This window comes from Phyllobates terribilis, unplaced genomic scaffold (genome assembly GCF_046119375.1).
Source record: "Phyllobates terribilis strain yellow unplaced genomic scaffold, ASM4611937v1 Scaffold_5__5_contigs__length_657084704, whole genome shotgun sequence".
Classification (NCBI taxonomy): Eukaryota; Metazoa; Chordata; class Amphibia; order Anura; family Dendrobatidae; genus Phyllobates; species Phyllobates terribilis.
Window position 1 is genome coordinate 120511130 of NW_027362765.1, and position 15321 is coordinate 120526450.

Here is a 15321-nt window from a genome sequence, read left to right on the forward strand (position 1 = left end):
GCAGATCCATGGTTGAGGAATGTGCAGATCCGGGAGTTATTTTTGAGTTTGAGTCGGCAGGAAGTGTAAAGGGCTTAGATATGAGGTTTGAAGGAGAGATCAGAGTCCAGGGTTACCCCAAGGCAGCGAGCTTGCGGGACTGGGGAGATAGAGCAGCCATTGACTTTGATGGATAGGTCTGTTGGGGGGGTTGAATGAGATGATGGAATGATGATGAATTCTGATGCAAAATACTAACGTGTGAATAAGCCCTTACAAAGGGGGCACATTACATCTCTTCCCCATTTTTTTACACTGTGGTCATTTTTGACTGCAGTATAAATTAAGTTAAATGCAGTTTCTCTGATTGGCCATAGACCGGGTGCAAAAGCAGAGATGACATATAGCAGTACCCATGCTCCTGTAATGGTGGGCACATGCCAAAAGATCAAATGGATTTCAGTGGATCTTGGTCATGCATATGAAACACTCCGCACTCACTAAAAGGGAAGGGGTGCCCATATGTTTGCCCCCTTTAACCTGGCATTTTATCCGAAGAAGATTGCTTTTAAAAAAAATTGTCCCCAATTGACGTTGCTGCATAAATATGGAAAGCTGGTTATGGGGGACCCCAGATGTAGAAGAAATCATTGACTTTCTGGACCCCTTCTTTCGGCTGAGGGTGGAAGTAGCAGTTACCACCCTTAGGCTTTGTTCACACATCAGTATTTGTATGCCAAATCCAGGAGTGTCTCCAAAACACACAGAACAGGGGTCAAACTTTCAATTATAGTTTTTCTCTGTAAGTTCCACTCCTGGTTTTGGCATACAAACACTGATCAAATACTGACGTGTGAATGAGGACTTAGGGCTTTTTTTTTTTTTTTACTCATGACCTCTTTTCTATAACTTTTTCATTATCTTTGGGAAGGCAGGTAGTTTTTACCATGGTGTAAATCGGGGGATTTACTACAGACATTTAATCTACCACTTCTGCTGTAAATACTGTCCTAAATGAATGACGGGTGATTTTGGGGGGATTTTGAAGCTAACGCATTGTCGCTCTCTTCTGCGCAGGTTGTGGCAAGTTTATTTCTTGTAACCATAGTGACTGCAAACAGGTCGACTCCCACCTATGAGTGGACTGATCAAACAGGCGAGACTCTTACGTGTCAGAAGTGCCCACCGGGGACCTATGTGGACCTACATTGCTCCTCTAAAACAGACACTGTGTGCAAAGAGTGCCCAGATGAGCATTATGCCCAGTACTGGAATTACCTGGACAAATGCAGATTCTGCAATGTCATCTGTCAGGAAGGAGAACAAGTAAAACACGAGTGCAATGCCACGCACAACAGGGTATGCGAGTGCCAGCCTGGCTACCACCGCAGTGGCCACTACTGCGTCAAAGATTTACAGTGCAATATTGATGAACACAAGCAAGAAGAAGGTGAGTGATGGATAAGTATTGGAAAAAAAAAATGTTATGGTAGGGGCTCGTTCACACTTCCAATATTAACGTACGAGTGCCATCTGTGTTTTTCACGGATAGCACTCATACCTGTGATAGCCTATGGGGCCATTCACACATCCGAGATTATTATCTCGGTCTGCAGAAAATCGCAGGGACATGTCTGATTTTGATCCAATGGTCGGATCAAAATTGGCAACGCCAGTCAATGGGTGTGGGAAAAAATCGAATCGCACTTGGATGACATCTGATTTTCACAGACTGTCAGAATGGAGATGGTGCACAAACTTTTTCTTTTTTTTCTAACTTCCCCATGTGCATGAAAAGCTGATGTTACACTGACCATACTCTGATCAAAACAGTCCGTTTTTCTTTAACGTTAGAAAAACTGACTTCTGAAGATTGTGCTTTTACGCAGTAGGTTAGCTTGGCAAGCAGAGTTGTAGTATAAATCATGGTGGAGGACCTTTAAATAGGATATGGACAGACCCATCATGCCATTTTAAGACCTATTCATAGAACTCTTTGCATTTCAGTTGTGGACGCGATTTAAAGATTTTAAGCTTCTCCAGACCCTCAATTTTTGCTGTCTACTCATATTTTCCTCCTTTATTCTACCTACAGATGATGACGACTGTGACGAGCTTGTAATAGATTATATCGTGAGTCTGAATATTTCAAATGGCACCTACCGAAAACTGGAAAACAGCATTCATAGCCACAATGGAAGAAAGCCGGCGACCCAGAGAAGGGTTAGAAATCTCTTAAAGGACTTCAAAAACAGAGACCCAAATCACCCTCTGCTCCCACGACTTTTGAATATCTTAAAAAAAGCCAAAATTTCACATCTGGAAAAAAAGCTACAGAAAAGATTCACCCAGCAGGAAGATTTGTGAATTCTGAGTAGCAACCATGGACTATTTCTTATACCTTTTAGGGCTCAGACATCCGTCATTCACATACATGTTCTGTGTTTTCAGATGATAGAACATGTACCCATTATAGTCTATGGGGCTGTTTACATATCTGTGTTTTTTTTTCTGTGAACCAAATGTTTGCAAAAAAAAAAATAATCATATGGAGACGTGTGATTTTGATCTGATCCAGGAATCAAAATTACACATTCAAGTCTATGGGTCATAGAAACCCTCAGACAGCACATTGGATGCCATCCGAGTCCTGTGCGTTTTTTACTGCTGAATGGGTAGGAAAATGTATGAGTTTGGGATTTTTTTGCTTATGCGAAAAATGGATGCCAAATTAATAGTAAAAACAGGCACCCAAACCAAAAGTGAATGACAATCTGAGATATACATGTGTGTGCGTATGTATGTATATTTATATATATTATACACACGTGTGTGTGTATACATGAAAAATTCAGTTTATCTTATACACAAAAAAACTGAGGTGTCAATGAGCCGTGACTCTGTATCATTTCATCTTTGGAGATCCAAGGACATAGGAACATGGATACTTACAGTTTGGCCACAGCCCCACTATCAGTATTTGGTCAGTATTCGGTCAGTATTTTTTCACAGGAGTGGGAGCCAAAACCAGGAGTGGGTGATGAATGCAGAATTGGTGACTTGTTTCTATTATACCTTTTCTCTGATTGTTCCTCACCCGGTTTTGGCTCCCACTCCTGAGAAAAAATACTGACCGAATACTGACCAAATACTGATAGTGGGGCCGTGGCCTTTAAAGAATTTCAGCAAACTTTTTATAGCTTTCGCAAAGTTTTTGAATTTCAGTTCTGTTGCATGGATGTTGCCTCCACCCATTCATTAATTTATTATAAACCTCCCCTCTCCCATTGATATACATAAATGTCTTTGTTGTAAAATTGACTATTTTTCAGAAAAAAAAGATATTTTGTATAATTTTTGTGTTTTTTTTTTTTCTTTTTATTCAACAATGCTCCCACATCGGCTGCAGGTGCCACATTGCCTGCTACTTATATTATTCATCCTGGTCCATAAATAGTCTAAACCGTGGATTTAGCATCCTAACATAGACAGGGAAGGGAAAGCTGAGGTATTAATATAGCAATACAGAGTGATATGACAATGAGAGATAAGTAAATGAAGGTCATCATGGCTGACAATGTAAAGCACCCAGGAAAGTGACAAACACAACACTAGACATAGGGGAAAGTTGTTTAATGGGGGTTCTCCCACTGACAATTAGGTCATTAAGAATAATTAGTGTCCCGCTTCAAGGACCCTCATCGCTAATCGAGAACAAGGAGCCCAAAGTCCATGGCAAAATTAGTCGGTCATGAATTTCCGTAGAAGTTAATGGTAATGTCTGAAAATGCTTATTGAGAGCAGCCACAGACTTGTGGTGTCTTATTTGTGGCAACACTGGGGGTCCTAAATATAGGATCCCCACATATCTAACTGAACGGCCATTAAAAAAAAAAAAGGAAAGGACGCTTGACCCCTTCATGACTGGGCCATTTTCTGTTTTTGTTTTTTGCTCCCCTTCTTCCCAGACCCATAACTTTTTTATTTTTCGGTCAATACGGCCATGTGAGGGCTTATTTTTTGCGGGACAAGTTGTACTTTTGAACGACACCATTGGTTTTACCATATCGTGTACTGGAAGACTAGAAAAAAATTCCAAGTGCGGTTAAATTTTAAAACTACAATGCCATGGTTTTTTTTTTTGTTTTTAACCATGTTCACTAAATGCTAAAACTGACCTGCCATTATGATTCTCCAGATCATTACAAGTTTGTAGATACCAAACATGTATAGGTTCTTTTTTATTTAAGTGGAGAAAAAAAATTGAAAATTTGTTTAAAAATGCGTCATTTTTTCCGAGATCTGTAGCGCCTCCATTTTTTGGGAACTGGGGCCGGGTGAGGGTTTATTTTTTGTGCACCGAGCTGATATTTTTATCGATACCATTTTGGGATAGATACAATGTTTTGATTGCCCGTTATTGCAATGTAGCAGTGACCAAAAAAAGTTAATTTTTTTTTTGTTACGCTGTTTACCGATCGGATTAATTTTTTTTATATATTGTTAGATTGGACGATTCTGAACTCGGCGATACCAAATATAAGTATATTTGACTTTTTTTTTTAATATAGCGAAAGTGGGGTGATTTAAACTATTATATATTTTTTTTTATATATATTTTTAAACTTTTTTTTTTTTTTACTTTTTGCATGGTTTAATAGTCTCCTTGGGAGACTAGACACTACAATCATCAGATCGCCTGTGTGTAGCAGAATTGCTCACTTGCTATGAGCGCCGACCTCTGGGCGGCGCTCATAGCAATCTGGCAATGACAACTGCAGGGGTCTCCTGCAGACCCCAAGATGTCATGCCAACCCGCGATCTTGTGACTGGATGGGCGGGCCCTATGACGCACTTCCTGTAAGTGCAAATTAAATGCTGCTGTCAGAGATTGACAGCGGCATTTAACTAGTTAACAGCTGCGGGTGGATCGCAATTCCACCCGCGGCTGTTAGGGGCACATGTCAGCTCTATAGATCAGCTGTCATGTGCCCGGAAAGGTGCGGACTCAGCGCCATAGCCCGCACAAACAGGGGGATCCGACATGTGTCATACTATTACGGCACACGGCAGAAACGGGTTAATCCAATCAAAATAGCAGCATTATAAATAGTATGGAAAGTCCCTCTTCTTCATGTTCTCTGACCACCCGCTACACAACTTATTGCTCGAGGCGGCCTACAAGGAGTTTTCCCACCAACAAAAGTTTAATTTTAATAATTTACTGTGTCTGACCGTGTACGGAACATACCACAGCTCCTGGGCAGGGGAGGAAGCAAAAAATAATACAGATATTACAGCAGGGGATCACAGAGGATTCATTTTGTGAGGTAAAATATTGTTTAAAAACAGGCAGTGACATTTTTTCTCACAAAATGAATCCTCTGTGATCCCCTGCTGTAATGTCTGTATTATTTTTTGCTTCCTCCCCTGCCCAGGAGCTGTGGTATGTTCCGTACATGGTCAGACACAGGCAATTATTAACATGAACTTTTGTTTGTGGGAAAACCCCTTTGAGTTGAATCATGGCTGATTGTGAGGGATCAGATTCCTGGAGATGTGTAAGTAGACTAATCCACCAGGCAAATCTCCAAAGCCATTGTCCATACACAGCAGCATTGATAATGAGATTGGTGGAATTGTAACACAAAACAGGAGGAGAAGAGAAAAAAAACATTTAAAGAGGTGCGTGTTTCACACTGTCAAGCTAAAAAATATCTGCATTCTTGGTGTTCTCTAATTCTAGGAAAGAGGTGTGACAAACAACATGGCCAACGTTATTATTATTTATTTATATAGCATCATTGATTCCATGGTGCTGTACATAAGAAGGGGTTACATACAAAGTACAGATATCACTTACAGTGAACAAATTTACAATGATAGACTGGTACATAGGGAAGAGGACCCTGCCCTTGCCAGCTTACATTCTATAGGGTCATGGGGAAGAAGACAGTAGGCTGGAGGGTTGCAGCAGCTCCGATGGTGGTGAGGTGGCAGCATGGTCATTGCATTGCTGTAGGCTGTCTTGAAGAGATGGGTTTTCAGGTTCCGTCTGAAGGATCCGAATGTGGAGGCTAATCGGACGGGTTGGGGGATATTCGGGAGAAATCTTGGAGGCGATTGGGTGAGGAACGAAGTGTGGAGGAGAGAAGGTGGCCTTGGAAGGACTGGAGATTACATAAGGGAGATTAGTTCAGAGATGTACGGAGGAGCGAAGTTATGGATGGCTTTGTAGGTCAGTGTTAGTAGTTTGAACTGGATACGCTGGGGAATTGGGAGCCAGTGAAGGGATATGCAAAGGGGGGTAGCGGAGGAGTAGAGAGGCGAGAGATGAACTAGTCGCGCAGCAGAGTTAAGGATGGACGGGAGAGGTGCGAGAGTGTTAGCAGGTAGGCCACAAAGGAGGATGTTGCAATAGTCGAGGCGGGAGATGATGAGGGCATGCACAAGCAATTTAGTAGATTGAGGGTTGAGGAAAGGACGGATTCTGGAAATATTTTTGAGCTGGTGGCGAGAGCTTGGATGTGGGGTTTGAAGGACAGAGCAGAGTCAAGGGTTACTCCAAGGCAGCGGATGTCCGAGGCAGCGGATGTCCGGTACAGGGGAAAGTGTGATGTCATTTATTGTGATAGAAAGATCAGGTGGGTAAGGTATGTGAGATGGGGGAAAGATGATGAGTTCAGTTTTGTCCACATTGAGCTTGAGGAAGCGAGTGGAGAAGAAGAAGGACATGGCTGATAGACATGTTGCGATTCTGGACGGCAGAGAGGTGACATCTGGGCCAGAGAGGTAGATCTGAGTGTCATCAGCGTACAGATGGTACTGGAAGCCATGGGATTTTATGAACTGTCCCAGGCCAAGGGTATAGATTGAGAAGCGTAGGGGTCCTAGGACAGAGCCTTGAGGGACTCCAACAGAGAGAGGGTGGGATGAGGAGGTAGTGTGGGAGTGGGAGACGCTAAATGTGTGGTTAGAAAGGTATGAGGAGATAGGGCAAGGTTTTTGGCGCCAAAGGAAGAGAGGATCTGTAGTAGGAGGCAGTGGTCAACTGTGTCGAAGGCAGAGGACAGGTCAAGAAGAAGGAGTACAGAGAATTGTCTGTTAGCTTTGGCAGTAAGTCATTAGTAATTTTGGTAAGAGCAGATTCGGAATGGTGGGGGCGGAAGCCAGATTGTCGGTTGTCAGAGAGTTATATGAGAAGTGATAGGACAGTTCAGTGTGAACATGTTACTCAAGGAATTTAGAGGCAAATGGGAGCAGCGATATGGGACGCTAGCTGGACATGGCGGTTGGCTCGAGGGAAGGCTTTTTGAGGATGGGTGTGATTGTGGCATGTTTGAAGGCAGCGGGGAAGGTACCAGAAGTAGTGATAGGTTGAAGAGATGGGTTAGGCATGGGATGAGTGTGGGGGTGAGGTTGGGGAGGAGGTGGGATGGGGTCGAGTGCACAAGTGGTGAGGTGTGATTTGGAGAGGAGATGAGTACAAGTGTCATTCAGCTTTTTTATGTGAAACTACACATTTCTAGCATTATAGAGCCCTATTAAGGACAGCCATCGAGTAATTCAATAATGGTAGCCGGTGGCATAAACTGTGCCAGTCACTGAGTGCCCCCCATAAAAACAACCATTACCAGTCATGGAGTGCCCAAATAATACCAGCAAGTAGTGTAAACAGTGCCAGCCATGGAGTGCCCCCATAATAACAAACATTACCAGCCATGGAGTGCCCAAATAATAGCAGCCAGTAGGGTAAACAGTGCCAGATACAGAGTGCCCCTATAATAACCATTACCATCCATGGCGTGTCCAAATAATATCAGCTAACATGAGCTGCGGGATGCCACAATAACAACAGCTAATGGCATAAACCATACCAGCCATGGAGTGGCTGAAAACTAATGCCATAAATAGTGGCACAGGAGGGTCCCCATAAACAGAGATAGGTGGCTACTGCAAGGACCACTAATGCCATAGGCAGTGCCAGCCTGAACGCGCTGTGATGACAGCCAGAGGGTGCCCTATAAACCACGCCAGCATGAAACAGCCCTCCAAATCACAGCCTATGACATAAAGAGGACTAGTCAGATCGCCGTTTTCTTTGGTCACCATACATTATCGTTGTCTGAGTGGTTTTATTGCCAATAGCAACTAATCACATCACTAGTTTTATTTTTTTCATTTACACAAACTAAACAGTAATCAGATTCCTGCTCACATCTGTAGTGCATATTTGTCCGGTTTCAGTTGCCCGGATAGACCGTCGCAGGTCTCCTGATGTGAACCCAATAACATTTTATATGCCTATTGCCTATGAGGAGACCCACGACCTGCCCGGACACCACGGTGAATGTCGGACGTATGAAATCGCCCTTCGTGGATGAAATCTGGATTTTGGTTGCTATGGACAACCCCTTCCACTAAGAAGGTGACAGAGAGGAGAGTGACTAGGGACGATTTAGCTCATGAAGTCCCATTCACATTTGTGGCAGGGGGTGTAACGCTATGGTGCCTGAGGAACCTCTGAACCTCATCAGGTTCCATCAGAATTATAAATGGCCCATGCTAGTTGGGGCCACTGTTACAGATTTTAAGGTGGGGCCCAAAACTTCCGGTTACCTTTCCGAGGTATTTTATGTTATCCACTTCAAGTATGGCTTCAATGAGGGCTTTCATAGAAACATCCTATTAATGGATCCCACAATGTTCTATGTAGATATTCCCCGTTAATGATCACTCATAGGGAGGGGCATTGACACCATTCTTTATCACAAAAACCTTATCGGAGAAGTGAATGTCAAAAATGTCTTTATTTCACGAGAACCTGATAAGAGCACCTGGGTTTCAGAGTGAAATGTAGTCACCTTGTATGATGGGGGGAGTAGTGCAGGGTGGTTCTCTGCGATACTATCACTGAGGCTGTGCGGCTCTGTATAGTTATCACACAGGCGGCGTAAGTTCAGACCCCTCAACCATTGTTTGGATGGCAGCTATCCCACCCAACTCTCCCATAAACAGGAGTGCTTGCTGAGCGGTCAGAGTCGCTGCCAGGGATCTTGTGCAGAGGCCTATCTCAAGGAAAATAAAAAAAGGATTGAAATCGGACATCACGGATCCTTAACTTCCCAACGTAATCTGTTGGAGGCCACCATACACTTTAGCCTGTTGCTCGAACCCATCGCTATCGCCAGGCTCGGCTGATGTTGTTCTAAGGGCTCATGCACACGACCGTATTTTCAGTTCGAGTGGGATCCAACAAAACATCTGATCACACTTGAACCAATGTTAGTCTATGGGGTGACACAAGTCAGCCTTTTCCCTCGGATCGCACCGTTCCTAGAAAAAAAATCGCTGCATGCTCAAGTTTGATCTGATATTCGGATTGCACTCGGCCATGCAAGTCAGTGAGTCCTTGAAAACCATAGGAGTGCACTCGGATGACACGTGAGTGCAGTCCGATTTCCACGGACTGACAAAATGGAGAAATTTTTTCCTACAACTTCTTCCCATCCGAGAGTATCAGATCACACTCTGATCAAAGTTTGATTTGCATAATCGTCCTGATTCTTTCTCGCGAGAGAATACAGAATCGTCTGCACCTGCCCTAATGGTTATGGGGGCCATTAATTATAACCGCTCAGCACACAGTACCACACATAGTATGTTGCTTAATCTGAGGCCGGGGTCACACGACCATCAATTCTCTCATGTCAGAGAATCGGGGATGATTAAGCAAATATCACTCGGCTCAAACTCTGTCAGAGCCGAGTGTCAGTGCACCGTGCTCCGATCTCTCGCATGAGAGTGCAGTCTGATGCTTCACACGCACAGATAGACTTGTATGGGTGAGTGCGATCTGATTCTTGGATGCACTCGCAGCATGCTGTGATTTTTTTCCTCAGGCTGATTCGGCATGAGAAAAAGCAGAGATAGCAGATCTGCACTGCCCCATAGTATAACATTGGGCCGAGTGCAATCCGATTTTTAATTTAATAGCACTCGTCCGATTTGTACTCTTGTGCAAACAAGCCCTAAACTCATTTCTCCATCTTCTCCATTCTGTGAGTCCGTGGAAATCAGACTGCACTCAGATGTCATCTGAGTGCAGTCCAATGGTTTCCATACACCCATATACTTGAATGGGTGAGTGACATTCGATTTCAAAGTGAAATTGCAGCATGCTGCAATTTTTTTCACTGATAGATTCTGTCAGTGAAAGAAATCGTGTATCAGCACTGCCCCATTGAATAACATTGGTCTGAGTGCTATCCGATAAAAAAAAAATCAGATAGCACTCATCCGGTGTGAACAGCCCTTAGCCAAAAACACAATGGATTTTTCAGAAAGCTGATTCTTTGATCTATGGCAAAAATAAACACGCTATGCTAAATCCTGACAGAATACTGATTGTATGAACATAGCCCTAGATACTAATACACAATGGGTTTAGATACACTTGTTCTGTAAACAGTATCATATATAAAACACCCCATGTTAGTAGAATATCACATGATAAACTGGCTCTAGAAAATATTCACTATGTGGTTTATGTACACAAGGAAGCAGGAAATTTGCTGCAGCTAATTGGTTTTTACCCTTTAAACCCCATCTATGAGGAAACACAATAAGGAAACCACATGATATAGAAGATAAAAGCTTGGGGCAAGGAGTATGTCCTCAGCCATTTAGGTCAAGGTCTTGTACTTGTTTCTTTTTCTTCTTTATACTGCACGTCCCTGTTAGGCTATGTGCACATGTTGAGTATTTGCAGCAGATTTTTCTGTAGCAAAAATCAGTGTTGTCAGGAATAATGTTGCATAAAATATGATTCTTTTTTTCTCCATTCATGTGAATGGGTCAAAAATGCTGCAAAAAGTGACATGCTGCAGAGCTGAAAAAACACTTTAATGGTTCAAATCCGCAAGGAAGAAATAAGCAGCGTGCGCAGGACATTTCAGAAATCTCATTCACTTTCGTAATATGCTACACTTTCTCCACCACAAAACCGCAGCGTGTGAACAAGCCCTTAGGTAGATTTTTCAGGAATGCCTTAGTCACATTTGCAAAAGCAAAAAGGAGGACAGGCACCACAAAAAAAAAAGAAAAAGAAATCACAATATGTATACTGGTGTGCAGCATACAATGTGACAAAACAACATGTATGATCAAGAAGAAAAAGAACCACATTAAAAGTGGTTGTCCGGTGTAAAACGACAAGTCTGCAGTTGCTCTATGTCACTGCAGACTTGGGAATCCTCACATCCTGCGCACTGCGCCTGGGGAGGGTTCGCCGGTGTCAGCGCCGTGAACGGAGCTTATGTGACTGCAAGTATACGATATACATACTCCTGGCCACAATCCGACTAGATGGCGTAACCTCACTCAATGCCAGTGTATTGAGCAAGGCCGGAAACATGTATTTGAATATATAACGATACACAAACAGTACAGACCAAAAGTTTGGACACACCTTCTCATTTAAAGATTTTTCTGTATTTTCATGACTATGAAAATTGTACATTCACACTGAAGGCATCAAAACTATGAATTAACACATGTGGAATTATATACTTAACAAAAAAGTGTGAAACAACTGAAAATATGTCTTATATTCTAGGTTCTTCAAAGTAGCCACCTTTTGCTTTGATGACTGCTTTGCACACTCTTGGCATTCTCTTGATGAGCTTCAAGAGGTAGTCACCGGAAATGGTCTTCCAACAATCTTGAAGGAGTTCCCAGAGATGCTTAGCACTTGTTGGCCCTTTTGCCTTCATTCAGAATGAAAACCACAGATAGCACTGACGTGTGAAGGAGGCTTTAGATCTACCCCTGACAAAGCTACACTTGGTGGCAGCATAATGCGTTGGACTCCAGTGGATTTTCCCATAATTATTACACTATTGGGATATGTTTCTGGTGTTTTTTATGTATTTTTATTGCTCTATATGTCAATAAATGTATTTTTTTTTCATTTCTAAGACTTTGGGTATGCACAGGTTTCAAATAATATAGTTCTTTTTCTTCGTCTTCATATATTATTTAATTACATTTGATGACAGATGATTATTCCATTTACACATGCAGCCATAGGATATAATGGAGCTAGGGACAATTTATCTACCGTTATATGAAAAAGTTTGGGCACCCCTATTAATCTTAAGCTTAATGTTTTATAAAAAATTGGTGTTTTTGCAACAGCTATTTCAGTTTGATATATGTAATAACTGTTGGACACAGTAATGTTTCTGCCTTGAAATGAGGTTTATTGTACTAACAGAAAATGTGCAATCTGCATTCAAACAAAATTTGACAGGTGCATAAGTATGGGCACCCTTATCATTTTCTGGTTTTAAATACTCCTACCTACTTTTTACTGACTTACTAAAGCACTTTTTTTGGTTTTGTAACCTCATTGAGCTTTGAACTTCATAGCCAGGTGTATGCAATCATGAGAAAAGCTACTTAAAGTGGCCACTTGCAAGTTGTTCTCCTGTTTGAATCTCCTCTGAAGAGTGGCATCATGGCTCCTCAAAACAACTGTCAAATGATCTGAAAACAAAGATTATTCAACATAGCTGTTCAGGGGAAGGATACAAAAAACTGTCTCAGAGATTTAACCTGTCAGGTTTCCACTGTGAGGAACATAGTAAGGAAATGGAAGAACACAGGGACAGTTGTTGTTAAGGCCAGAAGTGGCAGGCCAAGAAAAACATCAGAAAGGCAGAGAAGAAGAATGGGGAGATCAGTCAAAGACAATCCTCAGACCACCTCCAGAGAGCTGCAGCATCAACTTGCTGCAGATGGTGTCACTGTGCATCGGTCAACTATACAACGCACTTTGCATAAGGAGAAGCTGTATGGGAGAGTGATGCGAAAGAAGCCGTTTCTGCAAGCAAGCCACAAACAGAGTCGGCTGAGGTATGCAAAAGCACATTTGGAGAAGCCAATTTCTTTTTGGAAGAAGGTCCTGTGGACTGATGAAACCAAGATTGAGTTCTTTGGTCATACAAAAAGGCGTTATGCATGGCGGCAAAAAAACACAGCATTCCAAGAAAAACACTTGCTACCCACAGTAAAATTTGGTGGAGGTTCCATCATGCTTTGGGGCTGTGTGGCCAATGCCGGCACCGGGAATCTTGTTAAAGTTGAGGGACGCATGGATTCCACTCAGTATCAGCAGATTCTTGACAATAATGTTCAAGAATCAGTGATAAAGTTGAAGTTACGCAGGGGATGGATCTTTCAGCAAGACAATGATCCAAAACACCGCTCCAAATCTACTCAGGCATTCATGCAGAGGAACAATTACAATGTTCTGGAATGGCCATCCCAGTCCCCAGACCTGAATATCATTGAACATCTGTGGGATCATTTGAAGAGGGCTGTCCATGCTCGGCGACCATCAAACTTAACTGAACTGGAATTGTTTTGTAAAGAGGAATGGTCAAAAATACCTTCATCCAGGATCCAGGAACTCATTAAAAGCTACAGGAAGCGACTAGAGGCTGTTATTTTTGCAAAAGGAGGATCTACTAAATATTAATGTCACTTTTCTGGTGAGGTGCCCGTACTTATGCACCTGTCAAATTTTGTTTGAATGCAGATTGCACATTTTCTGTTAGTACAATAAACCTCATTTCAAGGCAAAAACATTACTGTGTCCAACAGTTATTACATATATCAAACTGAAATAGCTGTTGCAAAAACACCAATTTTTATAAAACATTAAGCTTAAGATTAATAGGGGTGCCCAAAGTTTTTCATATAACTGTATTATATGGTTTGAGAAATGTGACTTCAGATCAATTACCCTTTTTTTTTCCCTTTAAAATCCTTATAGGGTTATAACCAAAATAGGAATTTATCAATTATTCATAGGGTAGGTTATAACTTACACATCACTGGGGGTCGGCTACAGGGATCCCGGTGATCCATTGTCTATGGAAGTGCTGTAAATAGCACAGTATTGGGTTTCCCTTTACTCGGCAGTCCCATAAACAATGAGACAGATCTCTGCAGAACCCGATTCTTGGGATCACTGGGGATCCCAGTGGTTTGGATTCATAGGATGTCGTATGTATAGCAGAGGGTTGGTCCAGTACCTTTTCATATGAGGTTGCAGCCATAAGTCTGGTACTCAGGGCGACATTAAAACCTTCAAATGTTTAAATGGTTTGTGCACTACTCAGACAATCCCTTTTCAAGCCCTATGTTCCCCCCTTATAAAATAATAACACTTATACTCTCCTCTAGTGTCGGTGCCATTCCAGCGGTGTCAACACTGACACTCCCGGGACTCACGTGTCATTGTAATGTCACGCAATCCCTGCAGCCAATCAGCAGCCACTTCACTCTCCCCTACTTTGGACAAAAAATTCTAGACCCCATATGGCATATGTTTTTAGTGGATATACTGGAATTCTTAAAATTCAAAAGATATCCCCTATCCATGGGATAGGGGATAACCTTCCGATTGCTGCGGGTCTGACCACCGTCACCCCCACAGATCCCAAAAATCAGGGAGCCGAAGAACCCTGGCTGAAAGGAGCGGAGGTCGGTCATGCGCACGACCACTCCAGTCATTGTTAATGGGAGTGCTGGAGATTGCCGAGCAGAGCGGCCCACTGGTCTTTGGCACTCCTACTAGAATAAATATATAGACAGTGCGCATGATCAACCCCTGCTTCCTTCAGAGCCCTGGTTCTCGGGATCGGTGGGGGCCACGGAGGTCATACTCCCACTGATCCAGAAGTTTTTCCCTATTCTGTGAATAGGAGATAAATAATTTTACTCAATTCTGAAACTTAACATAGGAAACTTTATTTGCTCCTGTAAATATTATTCACTGATTATGTATAAAAACCAATGCCATACAGATGACAGTACAGATAAAAAGTAAATAAATTTAAAAAAAACAACAACATTTTTTCTGGATGAATATCGGGTGATTATTTATACACTCGTGTTAACTTAGCTGATCAGTGAAGACCCAATTAGGGTCCCCAATGATCCTTATTTTTTTTGGGGGGGGCAGGTAAAGCCGGGAGGAGAACTTCTTGCAAAAAGAGGTCGTGCCATGTATCGAACACATGCGACACTTTAGGACTCAAAAGCATATCTGATGCTGTAAATACGGGAGTGACCCGATGTTGGCCCAAGAATTACGATTGTTGTACCAACACTAAAATTCAGTCGTCTGAATTATCCCTTATACGGTCTACAGTGGTTAATGGGATGTGATTGGAGGCCAGTTTAGGCCAGATGCAAATGATGGTGCTGCTCTCTACAGGAGTCAGAAATTCAAGAAGAGCTACCATAAGAAATCCAGACACACCATCGCCC

At 42.4% G+C, this 15321-nt stretch overlaps 1 protein-coding gene across 2 annotated transcripts in view; it reads left to right on the forward strand.

Moving 5' to 3' along the window:
• TNFRSF6B (TNF receptor superfamily member 6b) overlaps positions 1 to 3333 on the forward strand; it is a 253607-nt gene extending 250274 nt beyond the window's left edge. For both annotated transcript variants that reach the window (XM_073681037.1, XM_073681038.1), the window contains 2 exons: positions 1057 to 1429; positions 2075 to 3333. In XM_073681037.1, coding sequence (XP_073537138.1) covers positions 1057 to 1429; positions 2075 to 2346 — 645 coding nt within the window. In that variant the 3' untranslated portion in view covers positions 2347 to 3333. The remainder of the gene's footprint in view (positions 1 to 1056; positions 1430 to 2074) is intronic.
• The last annotated feature ends 11988 nt before the right edge of the window (positions 3334 to 15321 follow it).